The sequence below is a fragment of the Amblyomma maculatum genome, chromosome 10 (genome assembly GCF_055883805.1).
Source record: "Amblyomma maculatum isolate TAMU_Amacu chromosome 10, ASM5588380v1, whole genome shotgun sequence".
In the NCBI taxonomy this organism is placed as follows: domain Eukaryota; kingdom Metazoa; phylum Arthropoda; class Arachnida; order Ixodida; family Ixodidae; genus Amblyomma; species Amblyomma maculatum.
Genome location: NC_139353.1, coordinates 20,853,737 through 20,869,800, shown reverse-complemented (window position 1 = coordinate 20,869,800; position 16,064 = coordinate 20,853,737). Strand labels below are relative to the sequence as shown.

Sequence of the window (16,064 nt, the reverse complement as noted above, 5' to 3'; positions counted from 1 at the left end):
AGATGTACACAAAAGCAGATGTTTATTAGCCTTCATTTCTACGCAACTTCATTCGTACTGACAAAATTAGGCTGGTAATGGCTTTGATTGCTACGCAAAAAGTAATATTTGGGCACGGCCATCTATACGTGCGGCCAATGCAGGGATTCTATCCTCGGCAAAAATTTTAATATAAAAACTAATAGCCTATTATGACATCGACAACTAATAGGTGCTTAGTCTAATAGACATAACATCGAATATAAAGAGTTGTAGGCTATTTGATTATCTCTATTGGTTTCCCACTGTTTTCGTACACTAGCCGCCCATGCTTGTGCACGTGTGCCGTGGCATATGAGTCGCCATTAGAAGCACTTGTATTAAAGCCCTGTGAGAACGCTGAGACAGCTTAGAGAGAAGCAGGCTACACGTGCTGTACAACTTCTGTAAATAAAAAGTCAGCTTTTACTGGCTTTTACATCCCTTCGGAACAGCGCACCCAAGTGTACTGGGTGTGAGTTATTGATCAGCGAAGTTGCCTAAATACAATTTACAAATATATATATGTTTTGAATCGTAAAATAGCTGAGCAGGCTTTTTTCCCACGTCGTGCTTGAGGACAGCGATATATTTGCTGACGCATAAAAAGTAGACGCTGCACTTCTTCAGGGTTCTTTTGGATATCGTCTTTACAAAATCCTGTGAGATTAATAGGAGACGTGTGCAGCTATTACGATTCCGTATGAGACTATTAAGGGATCTGTGCAGCAAATACAAGGATTTTAAGGGCTGTACAAAATTCTATAGGGCTTATTCTGAATACATATACGGCAAACAAAAGAATACGTTTGAACATAATGCAAACTTCTATCAAAGTAATACGGAACCGATGCAACAAACACATTGTCTTAGAATAATACAGATTTGTATCAGAATTTTCGTCTCCAGCAGCAGAGCAGCATATGCACGGAACGGTACTTTGGGCGACTATACTTCAAGCCATTATGCCGCATTCCCACCACGAAAGGACACTAGAATGCAAAGAGAGCAGAAAGCGCGTGAACGCGAAGTACACACTCAGTTCCATTTGATTATAACAGCCTAGTAGAACACGGCATGAACCACAGCGGCATGAATGAAAACGCCGAATGGGGACTCTCCGGCGCGGCAAGAATCACGTGCACAAAAATAGGTCAACTCCGCCAGAACGCCCTTGTTGATGGAGTCGATAGCCGTACTAGGTACACCATTTCCCTAGCCAAGGCTTTGCCGTTCTCTAGCCGTTACCCAATCAACGCAGGGGCGAAACCTCCTCAGCGCTATATCAGCGCTGTGCATTGTTATTGCTCAAATCTCCGTTGCCAATTTCCCGGCAACACTGAAACAATCTGCAACATTAGGCGAATCCAGAAGATACCTCTTCCAACCGGGGATCATATCAGCACTCAGCGGTCACGTAGTTCGCAGCGGATGTCAGCTGACTAATACAACACCCCAAGTCGATCGAGTGGGGACCTAGCCGATAGCGGGAAAGAGGCAACTCGCCTTTTACACGTGTGCGTTGGAATCCACTGCTGCCTGACATCGAGCGGCTGTCAACTGCTCCATCCTTGTTGTCTTCCACTGGGTGCTGTGCCAAGAGGATACCTTGCGCCGCCGTTTTGGGAACCGCTGCCGAAAAGTTGGTTGCGTTTGCTTATTATTCTCGGTCGTTTCGCGAAGGCTCTTCGACGAAGCGACTGAGTAGAATTTCGGTGCGTTACATGTTTGTAAATAACAAGGCGTTTCGTGTTTGCAAATAACAACAAATACACATTGCATAGCTTAAGATATATTTGTATGGCCTCCTCTTCATCACAACTTGCAGTATAAAGTAAACAGAAGGGATCTCTCGTCATGCTTATTTCTTCAAAACTCGCGAACAGTATGCGTCATGTGAGGCAAATCATAGGATACGTTTGCAAGGAGGGCTTTACGGGAAATATAATCATCGGTGAACGATTCGCCTTCCTCCTCTTCATCATAACTTGCAGTATAAAGTGAACAGAAGGGATCTCTCGTCATCCTTACTTCTTCAAAACTCGCGAACAGTATACGTCATGTGAGGCAAATCATAGGATACGTTTGCAAGGAGGGCTTTACGGGAAATATAATCATCGGTGAACGATTCGCCTTCCTCCTCTTCATCATAACTTGCAGTATAAAGTGAACAGAAGGGATCTCTCGTCATCCTTACTTCTTCAAAACTCGCGAACAGTATACGTCATGTGAGGCAAATCATAGGATACGTTTGCAAGGAGGGCTTTACGGGAAATATAATCATCGGTGAACGATTCGCCTTTCTTGAAGTTCATAGTGCCTTTATTTCATCGCTTTCTTTCATCTCCTACACAAGAAAGGATTATAGCTCCTCTTGCGATCGTACTTTAATATTTAAAATGAGTCCCGATTTAGTAGGTGTCGTCTAAGGGTTGTCCCGGGAGGAGGAGAATCAATTTCGTCGCATTCGCTGTTCAATATTGGTATTATACATGAAGTGCTACACGAGCTTGATTTTAATTCATCGTAATCAGCGTAAGATAGCTGAAGAGAACTAAGAGCCGTAATTTTTTCCATCCTCGAAAATATGCGCCACTTTCGCGACCACGACTGAGGTGTACTTATTAGTGGCATCTGGTATAGTTTCTCCTAGTTGCTTTCAAATGATGATGAAATGTACTTGGAATTGTAAAAAAACGAATTCGCTTTCATTTCAGAGACAGAAAGAGTCGTCGTTATTCCCTGCGCGAATCTCATTTCGTCAACCTGTTTCTTTAGTCCGTGCCTCATTTGAGATCGCAGATGTTGGTTCGTCTGTGGTGTGGCATCCTGGTCTATAGCTGCTTACTGGCAAGGGTCGGTTTTGTATAAGTCCTACCAGAGAGCAGTGAATAATGGTTCTTTATGGAGTTCCAATGGATTGCACAAAATCCTCTTAAGGTAGATTCATGGCGCCCAGTGTGAAGATCGGATAGATGTCAACTTTCCTCTCTGAAATAGCCATCAGATCTTCCTCTTACTATGTCTTATCTGTAGTAAACAAAAGCTGCTCTTCGGATGGCTCGGTTCGTTATGCACATAATTGTTGGCAGGAAACTAGCTACGTTGACTCATGAAGCGATCCGCGCACATTACTGGCATGCACGGTGCTTTGGACGCGATGTTCTATCATGCGTATCATGGTATAGGTACGCCTCGTCGTTGCCTGATAAACATTTTCTGTGCGTGCACCTGCGTGAAGGAATGGAGAATATTTACATGCTACCTGAACCGGCTCAGTGTCCCACGAGTTCTTATTTCCGCTCCAAACGCTGCCGAGTCCGGACGGCGCGATACATAATTCCACGCACTGTGCTGCGCGTGCATGTAGATGACCTGTGCGGCACATTCATGGCTACTGTAAGCTCGCTCAAACAGGACCTACAGAGTATGAAGCAGTGCACATGTTTAACAGGCAGTTCAGTTCAGTTCAGTCGTTCAGTCGTGTCCAACTCTTCGTGACCCTATGGACCATGTCACGCCACGCTTTCCGGTCTCTCACTATCTTCCTAACATCACATAACTTCATCTGCAGCGCCTCGAGGATGCCATCTAACCATCGCGTTCGCTGCCTACCCCTTCTCCGGCGACCCTCAACCTTTCCCAACATCAAATCTTTCTCCAGCGACTCCTCTCTTCTTATCAGATGACCAAAGTAGCTGAGCTTTAACAGGCAGTATTTATTACTATTGTAGTATTCTTTACTATAAATTAGCAGTATCGGTAAGGATTCCATGAACCATAATTTCATGAATGTTCCTCATTTCTTTTCAAACACGGACCGAAAGGTAGCAATGGCTTCCTCTACTATGTATACTACCCTCTGATATTGGTATTAAAATGCGCGAAGGATTCTCGTACTAAATAATAATCAAAATACATGTCCTGGCCTCTATTGCGTAGACTCCCCACAATTCAGAATATCATCTGGAAAAAAAAGTTGGCCGGATATTGCGCTTTATTTCTGCCGTCATTCATGCACTTCTCGTTCATTTTACGTCGTTATTTTTTCCATGAATGTTAGCAATTTTTTTTTATTATTCAAACTTCAACATGCCGCAAATATGAGAAACACGCGCCCTTACTCGTAGATCCATTCATTTCCCGAGGAGAAAAATGAGCATGATAGCTACTGTTACCACCCCGTTTCAAAGGGGACGCTCCTATATTCCATCCATCCATCCATCCGTCATTTGTTTACTCTCTGATAACGTTCTGCTAGCAAATGAAAAAAATTGTACACCAAGGAAAGAAAACCAGCAAGATTTCGATTTTATTTCACTGTTTGCGAAGGCGAACAAAATCTGCGAAATGTCATCATTCAGCGATCTCATATGTTCCAAAAGGGTTGTGACGCATTTTGATGCCGCATATACTTCACAAAGTATCAGCGCACTACCATAATATTTTTATTATACAAAGTGAATTATTTTACATTATTTTTCCCAGAATTCTTATAGGTAGCCTACCATGCACAAAGAATTAGCATTGTCCACGCAACATGCATTTCGAGTGAGTGAGATCTTAGACCGGTCGAGTGGTAGTCAAGCAGAGAATTTCTTATTTTTCTTGAAACACGTGCAGTGTCATTACTTGCGCTTTCTGGTGCAGCTACAAAACCCTCCGATAATGCAACATGTCTGCCTCATTGTACCAGTGTCGTATCAGATCGGATCATTAGACATTAGGAGTGCTCGATTAACTATTGCCGTATTGAACAGATCTCGTCGTCGCGTGTTCCCGAGTGTTGCTTAAGTGGCTATATTTACAAGCAGGGACAAAGCACTCCCATGCGCATGAACCGGAACAGAAGCCCAGAGCTCTGTATTAACCAGCTAGCTGTTTCAGTGTGACTCTTGCTACACAAATCTGCACTTAATATCTGCGTCTAGCTCATGAAAACATTGAATGGACGTGTTCATTATTGTTCATTTTCCTACGAAAAGGACGAAGGCATTTCCCACGCACAGATAAAGTAGGTACAAGACAAAGAACAGATTTTGTCTCGTATTTCAGAATGCGAGACGCACTGGTCCCAATTGCTTTCGCAATAATGTAACTTTCGATCATTTTCTGAAAGTATTCCCATGGCGGAACCCTGCCGTCTAGTTTCTACGTAGTTTTCTATCTGCATTTTCGTGCACAAGTGTTGTTGTTGCTGTTGAGACTTTACGAAGAAGAAAAATAAAATGCACGGGCCTGCTACTAGCACTGTAGCTGAGCCACCTCCGCTTCCTCGTGCGGAGGGAGGGATAGGGATTAGAGAAATTTCTTTCAAAAGAAGTAAGCGCCCGCTTAAGCAACTACCTTTTTTCGTTACTTTTTTACAGACTAAAAGCATGGCCACCAACTCACTCGCCGACTCCATCCTCAACTTCTCTCTGGACCTGTACAAGCAGCTGGTATCAGAAGACAGCCAGCATGGCAACATCTTCTTTTCGCCGTTCAGCATATCTGCTGCGCTATCAATGGCCTTGGGCGGAGCGCGCGGTAGCACCGCCAAGGAGCTATCTGCAGTCCTTCGTGTGGACGGCGACGTTATACACAGCCAATTTTCAAATTTCTTTTCAAAGCTGCCTGGCTACGCTGAAGACGTGAAGCTCTACGCCGCTAACCGAATGTACTGCGAACAGACTTACCCTGTCCTGGAGAGCTATTTGTCATTTCTTAAGGACAGCTACGAAGCTACGATAGAGTCCGTGGACTTCAGGAACAACTCGGAAAGTGTCCGACAGCAAGTGAACGCCTGGGTCGAAAATGCCACTGAATCAAAGATCAAAGACCTCTTGCCAAGCGGCAGCTTAGATAGTCTATCCACCCTGGTCCTGATTAATGCGATTTACTTCAAAGGACTTTGGAAATCGCAATTCAACGTCAAGGCAACACGCCTTTCTTGTTTCCATATTGACTCGAAAACCAAAAAGGAAGTCGATACGATGTACCAGAAGAGCAGTTTTAAGATGGGCAGCTGCGACGAGCTCGATGTGACCGCTCTGGAGATACCTTACCAAGGCGGCAAGACATCTATGGTCATACTCTTGCCCAACGACATTGAAGGGCTGTCCAAGCTGGAAGATCGATTAACTGACCTGAAGCTGAAAAACCTTTTTAACATGCTCCGTAGTCGCCCTAATGTGGAGCTGTATATGCCAAAGTTCAAATTGGAGCACACAATCGGCCTTAAGAATACCTTGCAGACGATGGGAATCAACGACTTCTTCTCTGGTCGCGCTGACCTTTCAGCAATCAGCGCGGCAAGGAATCTAGTTGCTACCGATGTTGTGCACAAGGCTTTTGTGGAAGTAAGCGAAGAAGGCACAGAAGCAGCTGCCGCTACTGCTGTTGTTATGATGTGTCGCTCGGCCATGCCAATGAGGCAGGAATTTATTGTGGACCACCCTTTCATGTTTTTCATCCGTAGCCACGACCCAGAGATCATTCTCTTCATGGGCTCCGTCCGCGAACTGTGACTACAACTAAACAGCAGGATATGCTTGAATATTATGAATGGTGTTTGCAGCCGTTTCTTTTTTCTTTACAGTTCCAGCATGGTTAGGTGTCGTCATTAGACTAGAAATGGAGATGCTGGAAAAAATAAAATGTATAAATGCAGCTAGTTTGCGCTCAATATTCATCACTGAAGCTTTCCTTCGTACTTTCTACATTTGTGTACACACCCGTTCATATGTCCCATAAGCAGGTATAATCCCTCCCCTCTTCCCCCCCCCGCCCCCCTTTATTTTACCCTATGTATTTTTGAGATGTGTGATGCTGGAGGTAAAGCTTGCATTGCTGCGTAAAGTAATTGATTCTTTATTCTTTAATTATCTGCTTCAGCACTGAGCATCGTTGGGATATAACCTGGCATTTGCAGTTTCTTTAATATAATACTGAGGCTTACTTTCGCTACTGCTGAAATAATTTTAACACTTTTAGTGGACATTTCCATATATTGATAAAGAAATGCGTCACCCGGCATATTTGTGTCACTTATCAAGGCTGGCTTGAGTGTGGTGCCGATGGCTGGTTTTCGAAGCAATGTCTATAGTTTCTGTTCAGCGAAGCAATAGCCTCCCGTTTCAAAACTTCAAATCACCTCTTTATTTTCAGTTGGGGTATAAAGAAGCAAGCTGTGGAGTGCACACATTCCAATAAGCAATTTGCTGAGGGATTTAAAAACAGTAAAGTCACTGAAGTCGTTTGTACTAATAGTAGATTTAAAAACGGCGCGCATGTAGAGCCCCTAGGGAAATTTTAGAGCAAGCAGGGAACATGAATTCCTGAAAGTAAACGTAGGCCCCTCGGGCATAGAGAAACATACTTACGTAAAGAGCGGACACTTCCATAGGGCCCTGCGGCCGAGCAGCGCCAGCGCCCCGAGCGGCTGGTCAGACCGCTAATATCGTCCTCCGAGATTTTCGGCACGTGATTTGCTCTGTTTCAGTTTCGCTTTCGATAGAAATGCTTTCAATTCTGACTTGCTTTAAGTTGTTAAAATATTCAACTACATCGTCTAGAGTTGTGTGCAAGTGCTTTAACGAAGCCATGCATACGCACGTATTAAAGTCACGGATCGCAACCTCTTTACTGGAAATACCGGCAAGGTTCTCGCAGAAAATAAGCGTGGCTGACTTAGTTGATGTAGGTTAGAATAAAGCGATCAGAGCTGTTGTTATTGTAATGTTTTGCCATTATTGAGCCGCTTTTCTCAGTGGCACACAAGCAGGCAGTGGTTCCATAAAAAAAGTTTATTTTCTTGTTTGCATATTGAATGGATTGCATCACACACTTTATACAATACATCATATTAAAAAGACAAACAAGATTGAAGGTATAGTGAAACACGCGGAACAGTGTCACGATGAAGAAATTTCGCATACCGGCTGTGTGTTTTTCCTCTAAAACATCACCCGTGAGAACAACAGGAAAGGAGTTGTGAACTGGTAGACACAAGTAAGGAGGAAAAAATGCAGGCACAGCCTGCGCGGAATTTCTGTAAATCAGCCTTGATCAGTAGGCTATTCAGAAATTTAAACACACCACACTGAATACATAATAGTAACCCAATGCTATGCTTATACTCATGATCGCGGACAAAATTGTCCTCGGCCCGTATGGCAAAGGTATTACAGGGAATCCACTGTTAGAGACTAATAGCAGTATATGTCGTCAAGATGCAGGCCCCGAACAGGCAGCAGCGTTTTTTAGACCCCAACGAGAATGCTTTAGCAATGACAACGAATTCGGCATGTAAAAATGGTGCTTAAGAAGCGGCAAAAGCCCATGCATTTTGCAAACACAGCGAAGTAAACACCATTCACAAAACGATTACAAATGCGCAACACGCCGTTCTTGTAGGGCCGAATAAAAGTTTGTGTGAAGATACATCTGAGCCACCGAAAAATTATTTGTCTGAAAGCTCTCTTAGAAAAATAATCAATCGAAGGAATGCACATGTTCTTCAGAAAAACACGACCCAAAAATTTACAGTAACTGCACACTAAAAGTGTTTCACGGCTCCTATTCTATGTCACACGTGCAAAATACGTTCACGTTGCGCTACAAACGACTTGATAAAAGCGTTCTTAGCTAAAAAAAGCGAAATTATTTCTGCAGACAAAAGGAAACAAGTTACCGGCCAAACGAGGTGACGCTTTGAAAAGCACAGTGAGGTTGGCGTAACCGGCGGCACATGACCGACTCAGTATCAACGTTTATATGGAAAGATTAAGGAAAGAATACGCTTTGATGCAAGCCAGTGTATGTATGATAAGCTATATACCTTTGAGGTGGAGTGGAAGCGAACATCGCTACGCTGCCTCGCGGGTGGTCAGACCCTTACTTGCTCGGCCGCGAAAAGGCTCAAGTGTCCGCTCTTTACGTAAGTATGTTTCTCTATGCCTCGGGTCAACGCACCACGGCCGGTCTCGTGGGAGAGAGCGCTTAGAACGCGCGCCCTCTCCCTCGAGACCGGCCGTGAACGCACGCAGCTGGTTCGTCCCGTCTCCGAGGGGCGGCGCTACTGTCCTTGAGTCTGCCACGCGCGTGTCGCAAGCGGATGCGACGTCATCAACGTTGACCCGTTGGCAATAGTTGGCTAGAGCACTATACGTTTGCCGTTGGCCCCGTCCTCACGAGCCGCGCTGTCTGCGTCGGGCGTTGTTTTGACAGCAGTCGTCGGGTTTTTCCCTCGTGCAAGGTAACGAAGAGATCGCTTCAGTCTATGACCGACGTCACTTGCGTACACTCCGCTGCTTTCAGCTTCAGGCGCAACACATGTGTGAGTTCGCCGAGCGTTCTTTCCGAGCGGGCTAGTCTTGCTCCGTCCGTCAAGAACCGTCGCATAGGCTCAATTTGTGTTCTAAATAAAGTCGCTTGCTACGGAGAAAGCGCGGAATATTGTTTTCAGTTAGAGCCAATTGAGAAAGCGGAGTATCGTGCCTTCGTCGTGGAGTCATTGTCAGGTGTGTTCGTGTTTTGTTTCCATCCGCCCCATTCTCCTTGCTTTTTCTCGTATTTATATTATTGTGAGAGACTTCTCGTTGTTCCTCCCTCTAGGGGAACGTACGTATTGTTCTGTATGCGTCATGCTCCTTACTCTGCGGGTGTGCACTTTATACTTGCATATTGTTGACTGAGACCATGATATGCTTGTCCTATTTTTTTCGCCCGCCTTGCAATCATGTCCCTGCCGAGTAAGCGATATCAACAATGATCGGCTTCAGCGCAAGGACACGATAAGTCTTTTTTTTTTTTTTTTATAAGGGTGTGATGACAGAGTGTTTTTACTTTCTTTAGTAATAAAGGTCTAGTAAAAGGTATATGCAAATATTTATAAAATTATTGTAATCAAAAGTGCAGGGGAGAATACACAGGAGAGCATGCATCTGGATAGTTAATTCGTGCACTCCGCTTAAAAACTCCAATCATTTTTCGATTCGAACAATAATTAGTACCTCAAGAGGATTAACAGAGGACTAATAATACTTTTAAGGAGCAATTTTTAGGCTGATGTCCAAAGGATACATTTTCAGACCAGGACAGGTACCACGGTTAAGTTATGGCAGTCTTTTGTAAAAAAAGAAAATTCCTATCCTGTTCGAATCCAAGACACAGGCATGCAGCGACTTGCTTTCTCTCTCTCTCTATTTTTTTGCAATGAAGCTGCACCGTCCTGTGTTTAGCATCAACAGTGTAAACTCTAGTTAAGGTAATGCTTCTTGATCAGTAACCTGCAGCAGTGCCTGGGGCAACAGTTGAACAACATGGAAACACTACTTCGTGTCTTACAACACACTGCAGCTTGACCGTCAGGTTGGCTTGCGTGTTACATTTAAAAACGTAATTGCTGTTCTAGATCCCTATAATCTCGCTCTTCCACTTCTCTATTACAATTGCGAATTGCAGTGTCGTATTGTGTTCTGCGATAGTTTTGGATAGCACAATTATCAGCTTCAAACATAACAATTCTTCTTCAAACCGATGCTTGAATGCTCATCTGCAGTGGACAAGTCATTGCTTATTACTCAGGAGTAAATACCAATGCTGCATAAACGTACTTCGGAGCGCAATGTTCTGAAACGCCTGTAACCAAAAAGAGAAGCTTAGCCATTTTGGAAATGTTTTTACGGAGCCACCACTAAGTTCCGTTCACAGCTCGTAATTCAGCGAGCAGCCGTAGCGCCAAGGAGGTGAGACAAATATTTTGTACATCACGTGTTTGTTACGATTGCTTGTTTTTTATGAAATGCTGCCATACTGTTGCGAGTATTGTTCGGTTGTTTTTCCCAAAAATTGTATACTTTGTTGTCCGCATTTATTGGAACTGTTTAGAATTCTTTCATTTCTTTTATATTGTATGCTTGTAACATAACATGTATGTTTTTGCCCGTCTGCTAGGCTCTAGGTTGAGAGCGGCAGTATTGTTAAATAAATATTAAACATTAGGGCTGAACAGGCAACCGACTGTTGCTTACAAATATAAGTGGTTAATTTCCGATGCGCAAATTTGCGTTTCACGAGAGAATCATTCAACAGCTGGTACGACGTGCTTATAGTTACAATTTAAATGCTATCAAACTCTACCTCGTATGTGTCTTTTCCGTCCTCTGTCTCTTTTGTGGAGTGGCGGAATAGCTGCATATATACATCTAGGTGACATCAACCACTGTGCATCATAAAAGCCCCAGTCGTATACAATATTATTCTATATTGCCGGGGACATAACGAAAATAGATGCTAACTGAAGAAAGCTACTATATGTAGCGTAAAGCAGCGTTGTCGTCAATATGTGTCCGTTTTTGTTGGGCACCACAGTATATACCCCTGATGAATGCCACCTACTCTGTCGCGTTACGACATTCTCGTAATGAGCCGTTTCCTCTCACAAATCCTTCAAAAACTTTAAACCATCGCTAAATACTAAAGCCAGCCTTCTAACAAAGGTGATTCATTTATTCTTTTTTTACAGAAGCTGCAAAGATGGCCGGCAATCCGCTCGGCGATTCCATCCTCGGCTTCTCCGTAGACTTGTACAAGCAGCTTCTTACAGAAAGCAAGCAGCACGGGAACATCTTCTGTTCGCCTTTCAGCATATCGGCAGCTTTGTCAATGGCCCTAAGCGGAGCGCGTAGCAACACGGCCGAGGAACTAGCTGCTGTTCTTCGGGTGGACAGAAGCACCGTACACAGTCATTTTGCGGATTTTTTCTCCAAACTTCCCGATAAAGCTCAGGACGTGAGCCTCCACATTGCCAACCGCATGTACAGTGAACAGACGTATCCTATCCTGGACAGCTACCTGTCGCTTCTTAAGGACAGTTACGAAGCGACGGTTGTGTCTGTGGACTTCATAAATAACTTTGAAAGTGTTCGCAGGCAGGCGAACGCCTGGGTCGAGAGAGCCACCCAATCGAAGATCAGCGATCTTCTACCCAAAGGAAGCGTAAACGCTCTGACCACTCTAATCATCGTAAATGCCATTTATTTTAAAGGCCTTTGGAAATTACAGTTCAACGCCAGTCGAACACGGCGATCTGATTTCCATCTCGACGCGAAGAACAAGATAGAAGTGGATATGATGTATCAGAAGGGAACTTACAAGATGGGCGGATCCTTCGAGCTCAACGTCACTGCCCTGGAGATACCATACCAAGGTGGTAAGACTTCGATGGTCGTACTTTTGCCTAATGACGTTGAAGGACTTTCAAAGCTTGAAGAGCAACTTTCCGCTCCCCTACTTAAGGCCATACTGGGATACCTCCACAGTACGTCTAATGTAGAGCTGTACCTACCTAAGTTCAAGTTTGAACAGACCATCTTCCTCAAGAACACATTGCAAGCCATGGGAGTCAGTGATTTCTTCGGAGCGAACGCAGACCTGTCTGGCATCAGTGATGCCGGAAACCTGGTGGCCAGCGATGTGGTGCACAAGGCTTTTGTGGAAGTGAACGAAGAAGGCACAGAAGCGGCAGCCGCTACGGCTGTGATTATGTTGTTTGGTTCAGCTTCTTCGCAGCCTGTGATCCCTCGCAAGTTTCTAGTCGACCATCCATTCATGTTTCTCATTTGTAGCCATGACCCGGATGTCATACTTTTCATGGGCTCCGTTCGTGTATTGTAAACTGATTCAGAGGACACGATACGCTATGATTACCATTGAGTGAGGTCGGAGCACAGTCTTCTTAATTTCTTTGGAACACACAGTGGATTGACGTATTCACCAGGTTGTTATTTGAGGTGTCAACAACGAATCTCGAAATAAAAGGCGTACAAAAACACCAATCCCTGTTTCCTGTGCATTTGACATGGCTTGAGATGTGAGTGACGGGTCTTTTATATTACACGACGCAGTTGATTTACTGAGACCTGATACAGGACAGACTTTTTAATGGAACTATTTCGCTAGCTATAGATGACAATAGCCGAGAGACTGTAAGAGGTAGAAAAGACGTGTTACCAGTCTCACTCTGACTGGGTGCCTGAACCGTTTTGTGAATAATGGTATAACAACGAAGATTAATTTAACATGGGTTGCATGGGTATTTCTCATTTACCTTTAGCGCTGCACCTTGGGACGCAAGCTATCACTCAGCCAGTTTATCAGATAGTTAACGATTTCATTTTAAGGCATTTACTGGAAACTTCAAAGCACTGAGTGGAAGTCGTTGCAAATCGAAAGGAAACAGAGGTCACTAACCATTCCGATCTTAAGTCTGATCTCAAGTACCGAGATGTATACGTGATGATTCGGAAGGCTAAAAGCTAGATTCTGCAACAAATTCGAGACACGAAATATGAGCAAAGCGTTTTGAGGACAGCTGTAAGCAGGTCGCTATTTTATTTATCATTCCTTGTTAATTAAGGCATTGCTGTAAAAATGAATAAAGTATGTGTCATGAATGCCGAAAGCAGGCCAATTCTATTGCCATTTTCAGACTAGCCATTTAGCTACTTTTGCAGTACGGTTCAAAACAAAATCGTAAATTTCATGCGAGATAATCTAAAGCAGTTGTTAAGGTTTACGCCGCAGGGCTAATGCTCAAATGAACTCAAGTAAAAAGCATCTTTTTCAAGAAATATCTGGAGTAAGATTCGCACCGCATCATTTAACCTGAGGCTATTATGCAATATAAACCTAATTTCCTGAATGTCCAAGATGACTTGTTTATGGCTGTTTGGCTAGCAGATGTTGGGCTCGAAGTTGTCTGCACGGATCATCATGCAGTGCTGGTACGTAGTGTGTATGATATGACGACGGTAGTTATTGGCTAGAGAAGCAATACTTGTTCGTCTTTCTAGCCTAGAGCCGCAAGCTCACTTACTAACATGAACATCTAGAATACTCATGCACTACCGTGGAATCTCCCCTTCAGCGTAGATGCTAGGAATTGTTAAAGTAATTTAGTTAGCTATGATTCTTTTCCGCCGTCAAAGCACTCAAATAATAGAATAGTTCGCAATATCGCACTTCCATATCCCCAGCGTGGTTGCACCCGGTTGGCTCTAAACTACAAGTGCACTAGTACTGACAACCTACGTAATTTTCAGCGGAACCAAAATGGACGTGTCTACCCAACACAACACAGGAGCTACATGGCACGTTCTGACTTGGGACAGCTTGACTTAATTATGCTTGCATCTTCGGAAACTCTGAAGAAGCGGTGTGACGTTGTGCCTAGCTTAAGTCATTTTTCAGGTGATTTACTTTGTTTTTTCTTTCAAATCTCTCAGTGACCCTCTTTGCGTAGCCTTGCACAAGCAGCTGTCATCTCAAAGCGGTCTCCTTGGAAACATCACTTACCCGTCGCTGCATTTTCGATCGCCCTGGCCAGAGCACTGAAAACACTGCCAATGAACGTTCCGCACTTCTGTGGGTGCATGACATACTTACGCGGTGACTCGAATTTTTCTTTTTTTCTCGGAACTTTCCCCCTACGTCGATGCCACGAATTTTCATTTGGCGAAACAGATGTTCTGTGGGCAGGCGCTTCCAACTTAGAAACCTAAATTTCGCTTCTGACTGATAAACGGCGGCCGACGAATGCCCCGAAGGAGCGAGAGTGCGGCGTGGGGCCAACGCGTAGAATGTGGCCGCCTACTTTCGGTACTGCTGCCTCGATCTCCTCAACGTCTTGCTTAGCTCGGCTATTTTCCCCTCATCATACCCTTCCCTCAATTGATCCAAGCCGTGCTGACAGTAGCCGGGCAACAGAAAACGAGTCTTTCTTCATCAAGTCACCATTATTCCTCCCACGGGCGATGTATGTACGTCCGATTTTTCCCCCGACATCCCACTTTCCCAATTGGCTCCAAGCAGCCCTAACACCATAGCCGGGCAGCAGAAAACGAGCCTTTCGCCATCTCTCGTTGAAAAGTACCCTTATGGCGACGTTTCAGTGCTTTCTGCAATCACAACAAGATGTCTCAACCTACTTCACCACCCAATGTAACTGTGCACCAAACTGCGGTTAGCTAACAGCCGCCAATACTGCAAGTTAAATTCGCATTGTTTTTATGGGCTCGCCTGAATGTGGTTTCAAACGTGGCACCCAACTTCTGCCATTTACTGCAATGGCTGCGCATTCTTTTATCGGCGTGAAAGGTCATTTTAAAATCACAGTATAATGTGTATGCATGACGTATTTCCCGATTAAACGTCAGCCAATCGTATTTCAGAAAGCGCCCCTTGACAGCAAACAGTACATTTCCCCCCATTAGTAATACAAGAACAAGTGCTTTCTCCCTACCGCATAAGCTTCTTTTTTCCCGCACAATTACTTTTATTTGCCATGTAGGCAGCATGAATAGCTGCGCTAAATATCCGTTTGCAAGGCCAGGTCATTTTGACGTCACCGCAAAACGCCATTTCGGCACCTCAAAAATTTCGCACCAACAATTTTAAACACGTGACTATTCGAAAAATCAATCAGAAAAACAATATGACGCCAAACAACGGCCATGCGGGTCGAGAATAGGGCTCCTGCAGAACATAGAGCGAAATTGACCCTTTTCTCACAAAGCAACGCGTGCAACCTTTTTTGATAACTACTTAAATGTGTAACGTGTACGTGAAAAAAAAAGAAAAAAAAAGGAACAAGACGCTTGAAGTCATGCAGTGGGGCTGTTGTTATTATCACTTCGTCCACTCCTTTTAAAGGCCGAAAATTATCAGTCTCGGTGGAGACCAACCGGTACCACTTCACGCATAAAGCGTAGATGCAGTCTTGATTTACATTCACAAGTCTACTGCATCAACATTTGCTGTCCTACATACCTGTATTGACCGAACCTATTTAGAGAGACAGGGGCGTATTTATGTACATATTGTTAGTCCAAGAAGCCTGCTATAGTATTCGTGCATGCATGTAACGCTACTGAATATCTTCGTGAAATGCCGCAAATTGTGTAGGACTGTTCACGAAGCGACACAATCACCAGAGAAACGTGCATTGGCACAGATAAGCTAGTATATATGGCAAATCGCTTCATCGTAGCAGTTTTCTCTTT

General features: G+C 44.1%; 1 protein-coding gene and 1 pseudogene across 5 annotated transcripts; both read left to right on the top strand.

Annotated features, from left to right (window-relative positions):
- Positions 1-1,304: 1,304 nt before the first annotated feature.
- Positions 1,305-6,665, top strand: LOC146175785 (iris pseudogene; annotated as a pseudogene). 2 transcript variants are annotated; one of them, XR_014701469.1, is made up of 2 exons: positions 1,305-1,660; positions 5,388-6,665. The product of XR_014701469.1 is annotated as an iris pseudogene, transcript variant X1 (transcript). The 2 variants fall into 2 exon arrangements; XR_014701470.1 differs by having other exon boundaries at positions 1,635-1,733.
- A 2,449-nt stretch (positions 6,666-9,114) lies between these two features.
- Positions 9,115-12,862, top strand: LOC146175784 (ipis-1-like). 3 transcript variants are annotated; one of them, XM_084582150.1, is made up of 2 exons: positions 9,115-9,256; positions 11,528-12,862. In XM_084582150.1, the coding sequence occupies exon 2, from the start codon at positions 11,539-11,541 to the stop codon at positions 12,676-12,678; it is 1,140 nt and encodes a 379-aa protein (XP_084438276.1). In that variant the 5' UTR covers positions 9,115-9,256; positions 11,528-11,538; the 3' UTR covers positions 12,679-12,862. The 3 variants fall into 3 exon arrangements, with proteins under 3 accessions (XP_084438276.1, XP_084438275.1, XP_084438277.1); XM_084582149.1 differs by having other exon boundaries at positions 9,135-9,521; XM_084582151.1 differs by having other exon boundaries at positions 9,140-9,337.
- The last annotated feature ends 3,202 nt before the right edge of the window (positions 12,863-16,064 follow it).